Raw genomic sequence first — 8,891 nt, forward strand, 5'->3', positions numbered from 1 at the left:
GAAGTTCCTGGGATCACCATCCACAGGGAATCCTTGGTGGTGGGAAGGTGTGAGCAGTGTCCCCACTGCTCTGCCCGAGCTGGAGCTGGGTGTTCACAGAGCTCCTTCACATGAACCCTCTGGCACTGCCACGGCGGTACCTGGGTGGCGTTGGCACTGGGGCCATCCTGCCAGGCCTGCCTTGTGCAGCTCATTATGCACACAGCAAGGCAGGAAGCCTACTCTTCCCTGCTATTTTTGAGAATTGGCTAAGTATCCTGCAGAAATAGCCAAACCTACCAATGCACCAGGAAAGTTTGGGCAGCATGGCCCAGGGATGTGCTGTCCCGAGATGCCCCAATGCCCTTGGGGCTGTCCCTGTGTCCCTGTGCTCCCCAGGAAGCCCAGACCAGCCGTCTCCAGGTGCTCTGTTGATGGCAGCGTAACAGGTTTGCTCATCTAGGACACAGTGTGCTTCCTAATACTCTTCATCACAGGAGAGGAGGCGGTCTGCAATGACAGGAGCAACTTCCCTGCAGCCTCCCGAGGGAGCTGCTTAATTCCAGCTTTCCCTTTATAGCCTCGCACCACTCAGTCACAGCGTGCACTCCCGTGTGGAAATGAGCAGTGGGGCCATCCTGGGCATGCTGGGGGCAGGCCAGGTGTGGCCAGGGGCCCTCCAGAGCTCTCAGGAGGTTCTGGGTGTGCCCACACTTCTCTTGCCCATGGCTCCTGCCTGGCTCTGTGTGGTGGGCACAGCAGGCAGCTTCCACCACCGCTCGTGAGCGCAGAGTAGTGCAGGAATTGGTGTGTGATGGGTGCTCTGGCACTGCAAGGCTGTGCTGGATGTGGGCGCAGGCTTTGTGCCACCATAACCCCTTCCCCTCGCCTGTTGCCTAGAGGTGACCCCCTCCTTGCTCCCGCAGGCTTCGTGCTCCAGTACTCGGTGGACAACAGCGAGGAGTGGAAGGACGTGTTCATCAGCTCCTCGGAGCGCTCCTTCAAGCTGGAGAGCCTCAAGTGCGGCACCTGGTACAAGGTGAAGCTGGCGGCCAAGAACAGCGTCGGCGCCGGCCGCATCAGCGAGATCATCGAGGCCAAGACCCACGGCAGAGGTGAGCCTGGCCTGCGGCGTCCCTGCCCCGCCAGAGGCCACGGGGATCCCCTCCCCACCCTCCTGACAGCCCCTCTCCTGCAGAGCCCTCCTTCAGCAAGGACCAGCACCTCTTCACCCACATCAACTCCACGCACGCCAGGCTGAACCTGCAGGGCTGGAGCAGCGGGGGCTGCCCCATCACGGCCATCGTGCTGGAGTACCGGCCCAAGGGCAACTGGGTGTGGCAGAGCCTCCGCACCAACAGCTCCAGCGAGGTGTTCCTGACCGAGCTGCGCGAGGCCACCTGGTACGAGCTGCGCATGAAGGCCTGCAACAGCGCCGGCTGCGGCAACGAGACCGCGCAGTTCGCCACGCTGGACTACGACGGCAGTGAGTGGGGCACGGGCTGGGGGAAGCGCCACCAGAGCGGGGGTCCCGGCATGCTGAGTGCCCACCCGCCCCTGCTCTGCCCTAGGCACCATCCCCCCGATCAAGTCTGCCCAAGGGGAGGGTGATGACGTGAAGAAGCTCTTCACCATCGCCTGCCCCGTGATCCTGGCCACGCTGGGAGTGGCCCTGCTCTTCATCATCCGCAAGAAGAGGAAGGAGAAGCGGCTGAAGAGGCTTCGAGGTGAGATGGGATTCAGAGGCACAGCACTGGGGACCCCAGATTGTGTTCCTGGGCTGCCTCACGGTGCCATAAACTGCTCCCTTACAAAAAACTTCGTGGTTTTTGTGTCTCCTGCACAGATGCGAAGAGTTTGGCAGAAATGCTGATCAGGTGAGTCTTGCATCTGCCTGTGGCTGGGACTGGGTGGAGAGGCAGGGAATAGGTGGTGCTGGGGGTGGTCTGGCTGCTTTTAAGGTACAGCCCTCACTCGGTTCCAGACCTGCTCACACTCACACCTGTGAAGATTGTGGCAGTGACTCTGTGGCACAGCAGCCCAGTGCTGCTGTCTGCTCCTGCCTGCCCGAGGGTCCCAGCACCCGCACTGGAGCTCGCGTGGGCAGAGCTGAGCCCCGGGTGGGCTGGCTGGTGGCAATCCCCAGCCCGTGCCAGGCTGGAGCCGCCGGGGCTCTGTCCGGTAATGGGCGGGTCTGCGTCCCCTCTCACCTCACAGCAAGAATAACCGCAGCTTTGACACGCCGGTGAAGGGGCCCCCACAGGGCCCCCGCCTGCACATCGACATCCCGCGGGTGCAGCTGCTCATCGAGGACAAGGAGGGCATCAAGCAGCTGGGTAAGCACAGGCAAAGCTCCCATCCCCTGCTGCCCCAGAGCGCTGGAGTCCCACAGATGGGCTGAGTGTGGGCCAGCAGGTGCCTACAGCGCCTGGCCAGAGGGGTCTGAGCTGCAGCTCCCTCCCACAGGGGATGACAAAGCCACCATCCCGGTGACCGACACGGAGTTCAGCCAGGCAGTGAACCCCCAGAGCTTCTGCACGGGCGTCTCCCTGCACCACCCAGCGCTGATCCAGAACACGGGGCCCCTCATCGACATGTCCGACATCCGCCCCGGCACCAGTGAGTGTGTGGGGCCGGGCTGGCTGCGCTGGGGGCTGTGCACATGGGGCAGGGGTGGGGAACTCTCCTCCAGCACTGCCTGTGCCCAAAAGCAGCTGCTGGGAAGGAAGAAGGGGTAGGCTGTGCTCCAGGAGAGAGGAGAGCACCCTGGCCATGAGTGGGAGGGACCCACCGTGACTCTGGCACCTTTGTGCCGCAGACCCCGTGTCGAGGAAGAGCGTGAAGTCTGCGCACAGCACCCGCAACCGGTACTCCAGCCAGTGGACACTCACCAAGTGCCAGGCGTCCACCCCGGCGCGGACCCTCACCTCGGACTGGAGGACCGTGGGCTCCCAGCACGGCATCACGGTCACCGAGAGTGACAGCTACAGCGCCAGCCTCTCGCAGGACACAGGTACGCAGGGCCACCGCCTCCCTGCCACTGCTGCTGGCAGCAATCTGCTGCTCTGGGGCTCGCAGAGACCCCAGACTGTGAGTTCAGGGTTCAGTGGGATTGTGGAACCACGACTTGGTGGCTCTGAGCAGCCAGGCCAATGCCCAGCTGTGGGGACAGATAGAATCATCAAAAAACAAAGTGGTTTGGGCTGGAAGGGACCTTATTGCTCATCTTGTTCCACCCTCCTGATGCTGTTGAACCAGGGACAGACAAAATTACTCTCACAATTTCAGAAGGCAAAATGAGCGTTTATCCAAAAGCATTTCTCTCTTTTATAGACAACATCGTGACCATTAATTCCATTGGTCTTAGAGTAAAAACATTTCACCTGATTGGTACACTGGACTTAGGTCAGTGTTGTAGAACATATCTACAAACCATATGAATGGAAAGTAGGATAATAGATTGTTTACGCTCTTATTGGACTTTTTCCCAGGCTTAGCCTGGCAGAAATCTTTCACTTTTTCTCTCTGAGCTGAGAATATCCACACCCTTCCATTAGTCCAGGTTCTCTATGTCCTATCCAACCTGGCCCTGAAGGTGGCCGGGTGCATCCCAGCAGGGACAGCCTCCCATGACATTGGAAAAGGCGTTCCCAGGGCAGGGAGAGCTCGCAGGTCGGTGACACGTCCTCTCCCCGCAGACAAGGGGCGGAACAGCATGGTGTCCACGGAGAGCGCCTCGTCCACCTACGAGGAGCTGGCGCGCGCCTACGAGCACGCCAAGCTGGAGGAGCAGCTGCAGCACGCCAAGTTCGAGATCACCGAGTGCTTCATCTCCGACAGCTCCTCGGACCAGATGACCACGGGCACCACGGACAACGCCGACAGCATGACCTCCATGAGCACCCCGTCCGAGCCCGGCATCTGCCGCTTCACCGCCTCGCCGCCCAAGCCCCAGGACAGCGAGCGGGGCAAGGCCGTGGCCGTGCCCATCCCACACCGCGCCAGCAAGAGTAGGTCCCCATGGGCCCCGTGGGGGTCCTGCCCGGCCTCAGCGCCCCAGAGCTCCCCAAAATCCTTAGGAGGCCTTCCCAATCCTGTATTCCTCAACATTCTTGGTATTTCTCCCCGTGCTGTAATGTTCTTGCTCTGTTGATTAATGTCGTTCCCCATTTCTTGGTATTTCATTCTTTCTTTGGCATTCCATCCATTCCTTAGTATTCCACCCAATCTTTGGGGTTTTTTTGCCCAGTTTCTTGGTATTTCTCCCCATTCTTTAGTGTTCCTTCACATATCTTAGTATTTTTCCCCCCATATTTTATTGTTCCTTTCAATTTTTCAATATTCCTTCCTATTTGTTAGCATTCCTTGCTGTTCTTTCCACATCCCTCGATATTTCCCCATGTTTTTTTTTTAATTATTCTTTCCAATTTTCAATATCCCTATCTACTCTTTACTGTTCTTTCCCATTCTTTAGGATCCCTTCCTATTTCTTGGCATCCTTACTGTTCTTTCCTCATTCATTGATTTCTTTCATTATTTTTTTGTTGTTTTTTAGTATTCTTTTCCCTTCTTTGGTGTTCCATCCCATTTTTCAGTATCCCTGGCTATTCTTTACTCTTCCTTCCTTTTCCTTAGTGTTCATTGCCATTTTTTAATACCCATCAGTATTCCTTGTTATTCCCCCCCATTTTTCAGCACTGCCCCAGACCCTCAGTACCTTCCCCATTTTTTGGCATTCTCAGTATTTCCCTGCCTCATTTTTAGTATTCCTTAGTGTTTATCAGTATTTTCTCCCTGCTTTAGTGTTCATCAGTATTCCTTGATATTCCTCAGTAGTTCTTCCCTATCCCTAGTGCTAGAACCCCGACAATCTCTCACCCACATGAATTTTATTACCTCAAAATAGAACAATACCTGGAAGACAGATTGAAAAAACCATAGGTGGGAATTGATAGTTCATTTATTTACTGATTATATAGCACACAATATAATGGGATCATCTTTCTCCTCAAATTAGACCACATATTTTTATGGCATAGTTTAAGTAGCACAGAGAGTATTAGGTATAACACTGTTGTAACCTTAAAAAAGAAAGGAATTTACAGAACCTATTATAAAGCATACAAGATTTAAGGCCATAGTGCTATAATAACACCAATATAACACCTGTAAGAAACAATATAATAACACAGGGCTTTATATATATATAAAAATCTATATTATATAATTTTTTACATATTTAACTATATCTTTTTATATGTTTATATGCAAATAAATACATTTATATAAAATATATTAATACATATATTTTTATATTCCTTATATAAAGTTTTATATATGGCTATATAAGTTTCTATATTTTATATAGCAATTTATATATTCCCATATAAAAAATTATGCATTTATATATAGGTTTATGTACACTTATATGTAAATTTTTATATATTTATATAGAGATTTATGTATATATCTATATAGAATTATTTATATTTTATATAGATATTTATATGTATTTATATAGATATTTATGTACATTTTATATAAATAATATTTTTATATAATATTTATTTATATTATATAGCTTTTCTTATATATAATATTTATTTTTATATTAAAAATACTTATATTTTTAATGTAAAACATTATATATAGACACATAACCATAACTCCTAAAATACATATAATCCCATATGTATATGTGCTGTATCCTGTATTAACAGCACAGATCCTGTATTAATTACATTCTCTCCACATCCTGTGAAGAGAGGAACGTGCCCTTACAGAACACACTGCACAATATATACAATTAAAGGAGCAACGCTCTTTGGCTAGAGGTGTTATATATTGCAAATATAAAAGGCAAACTAATAACAGGGTTTTACATCTGTGGACATATAAATCCTTAAATTAAGGCCCTACAGCTGGAGGTGCTGCTGTAGAACACAAAGGGAGCAGTGTGACAGAGCAGAAATAAACCCTACAACACCGATAACAGCCAATATAACAACACGGGCTCTTATCCATACACAGACATAAAACCCTTAAATTAGGGCACTAACTATAGATGATGCCATAAGACAGCACGGCAAGATGAGTGGTTTGAGGCAGCACAGCACTCACCTTGGCAGGGTAAAGCTGGGAGTAGGACACACCAACTCCCACTGCTGGCTGCTGGCACAGGAGGGACACCGAGCACAAGGAGCATTTCCCCCTGTCCTTTACAGAGCAGGATCCGTGCCTGTCCCGTGTCAGAACTTCAGCATCATGCTATTACCATTATAATAGTGTATTTCACTGTACATCCAGTATTACATCACATTATAACATCCATCACTCTACATTTAACATTATAATTAACACTGTTGTATCATGACACATTACATGACATTGTGTACAGCACTGAACACTAATGCTTGACACATCTCAGGTGTTGCATTGCATGGACTGGGACAATTGGACAATCTTGGATGACAATATGACACGTTCTTTACAGCACAGCTCGTTCTCTATGGCACAGCACGTTCTCCCTCTACAGCAGGGCCTGTTCCATGTAGCACAACACGTTCTCGGTAGAACACGTTCTCTGTAGCCCAACGCATTCTCTGTAGCACAGGTTCTCCACAGCGCAGGTTCTCTGCAGCCCAAAGTGTTCCCTGTAACACAAAATGGTCTCAACAGAACATGTTCTCTGTAGCACAGGTTCTCCATAGGCCAACTCATTCTCTGTAGCCCAACTCGTTCTCCATAGCCCAACGTGTTCTCTGTAGCCCATGTTCTTTGTAGTACAACACGTTCTCAATAGAACATGTTTTCTGTAGCACAGGTTCTCCATAGCCCAACTCATTCTCTGTAGCCCAACTCGTTCTCCATAGCCCAACGTGTTCTCTGTAGCCCATGTTCTTTGTAGTACAACACGTTCTCAATAGAACATGTTTTCTGTAGCACAGGTTCTCCATAGCCCAACTCATTCTCTGTAGCCCAACTCGTTCTCCATAGCCCAACGTGTTCTCCATTGCCCAACATGTTCTCTGTGGCCCAACGTGTTCTCCGTAGCCCAACATGTTTTCCATAGCCCAACATGTTCTCCGTAGCCTGTGTTCTCTGTAGCACAACACATTCTTGATAGAACACGTTCTCTGTAGTACATGTTCTACACAGCACGGGTTCTCCATAGCCCAACTCATTCTCCGTAGCCCATCGTGTTCTCTATAGCCCAAAGCCAACACGTCCAGAGGGTGGGGGGGCAAGAGGGTCCCTGCAGAGCCTTACCTGCCTGCTCTTCCCTCGGCAGGTGACTACTGCAACCTCCCGCTGTACGTCAAGTCGGAGGCCTTCTTCCGCAAGCCCGACGCGCACGAGCCGTGCCCGGTGGTGCCGCCGCGGGAAGCCTCCATCCGCAACCTGGCCCGGGCGTACCACGCACAGGCCCGGCACATGACGCTGGAGCCCGGTGCCAAGCCCCTGGGGCTGCCTCCCCCGGCCTCCGCCGCAACCACCTTACCTCAGAGGACTCTCCCCATGCCCGGCCCGGCCGGCCCCGCGCCCGCGCCCGCCGCCAGCGCCGCCCCGGCTCCCCCCGTGGCCGCCGAGCCCCCCGTGGCCGCCGCCGAGGCGCGGGTGCCCACGCACTCCAAAGTGGGGGGCTCCAGGGACTCGCTGCTGGAGATGAGCACGTCGGGGGTAGGCAGGTCTCAAAAACAGGGTGCCGGAGCCTACTCCAAGTCCTACACGCTGGTGTAGGGCCGCCGCCGGATGCTGCTCGTTTCCCCGCGCCGTTTATATTTAATTAACAAACTTGTACATAACAGACTCTTTTGTATAAATGAAGCTATTTTCTTCTTCTCCGAACAGAAAAAGAAACCAGGGCACAAAGAATTTGATGTTACAGATTTAAAAATATAATATATATGTAAACATATATATATATTTCACATCATTTTGAAAGGGGCACAAGGAAAGACTCAGCGACTTTTTTTTTTTTTCTCTCCCTGATCTTGTCGGTGGTTTTAAAAAAGGAACGTCTCCAAGACATTGCATGCTATTTTACTGTTCTGAAAACAGCAGGAGTTGCTTCAATTTGCAAATGCTTATGTGTTAATACCTTTTTCTATGAAAAAAAACCCAGCGCTGTGTGCAATAAAGGTTATGTTTATACGCGGGGCGTTTGTGAAGTGAGCAGGGAATTAGGCAGAGCAGGGCTGGGGCAGGACAGGGCAGGAGGATGGAGAGGGACAGCCAAAGTACAGAAATACAAAGGCCAGGGGTTGAATATTCAAGAATAATAAGGCACATATCCACCTGCAGAGCTGTGGGGCAGGAGGAGGGCCAGAAACTGGAGCAGAGTGCTGGGAATGGTTCCATGGAGCAGGACAGAACAGCCATGAGCAGAGTGTGCCACAGCACTGAGAGAGCAGTACAAGTCCAGCTCCAGCCCAGGACAAACCATGGTGCCAGACAGGAATCCTGCTCCAGCTGATCCGGAGGGGTGAACGGCTGCCCAGACCCTCGTGAGCCACAGCACAGCTCCGGCAGCTCACGGTAAGTGCAGGGGGGCTCCAGTATTGGATCTGGCATCCAGCGAGGCACAGCAGCTCCTCCAAGCAGGGTCTTGTTCCCTGGGATGAGTCCCAGCCCCAGCTGGGAGCAGGAGGAGGAGCACGGCTGTCCTTGGTCATGCTGGAAGGCGTGGTGGAGGGTCCAGCACGGCCTGGAGCCCGGGGCATCCAGCACAGAGCCCGGGGCATCCAGCACGGAGCCCGGGACATCCAGCACAGAGCCCTGGACATCCAGCACAGAGCCCGGGACATCCAGCACGGAGCCCAGGGCATCCAGCACAGAGCCCGGGACATCCAGCACGGAGCCCGGGACATCCAGCACGGAGCCCTGGACATCCAGCACAGAGCCCGGGGCAT

The 8,891-nt window shown here is 52.1% G+C and overlaps 1 protein-coding gene across 2 annotated transcripts in view; it reads left to right on the top strand.

Annotated features, from left to right (window-relative positions):
• DSCAML1 (DS cell adhesion molecule like 1) overlaps positions 1 to 8,133 on the top strand; it is a 96,118-nt gene extending 87,985 nt beyond the window's left edge. Inside the window, exons 25-33 of one of the 2 annotated variants that reach the window (XM_077788037.1) lie at positions 906 to 1,094; positions 1,178 to 1,465; positions 1,551 to 1,706; positions 1,826 to 1,856; positions 2,197 to 2,315; positions 2,446 to 2,598; positions 2,798 to 2,992; positions 3,678 to 3,989; positions 7,271 to 8,133. In XM_077788037.1, coding sequence (XP_077644163.1) covers positions 906 to 1,094; positions 1,178 to 1,465; positions 1,551 to 1,706; positions 1,826 to 1,856; positions 2,197 to 2,315; positions 2,446 to 2,598; positions 2,798 to 2,992; positions 3,678 to 3,989; positions 7,271 to 7,719 — 1,892 coding nt within the window. In that variant the 3' untranslated portion in view covers positions 7,720 to 8,133. Of the gene's footprint in view, positions 1 to 905; positions 1,095 to 1,177; positions 1,466 to 1,550; positions 1,707 to 1,825; positions 1,857 to 2,196; positions 2,316 to 2,445; positions 2,599 to 2,797; positions 2,993 to 3,677; positions 3,990 to 7,270 lie in introns of those variants that run through there. The other variant, XM_021530010.3, reaches the window with a different exon arrangement.
• The last annotated feature ends 758 nt before the right edge of the window (positions 8,134 to 8,891 follow it).

This window comes from Lonchura striata, chromosome 23 (assembly GCF_046129695.1).
Source record: "Lonchura striata isolate bLonStr1 chromosome 23, bLonStr1.mat, whole genome shotgun sequence".
NCBI lineage: Eukaryota > Metazoa > Chordata > Aves > Passeriformes > Estrildidae > Lonchura > Lonchura striata.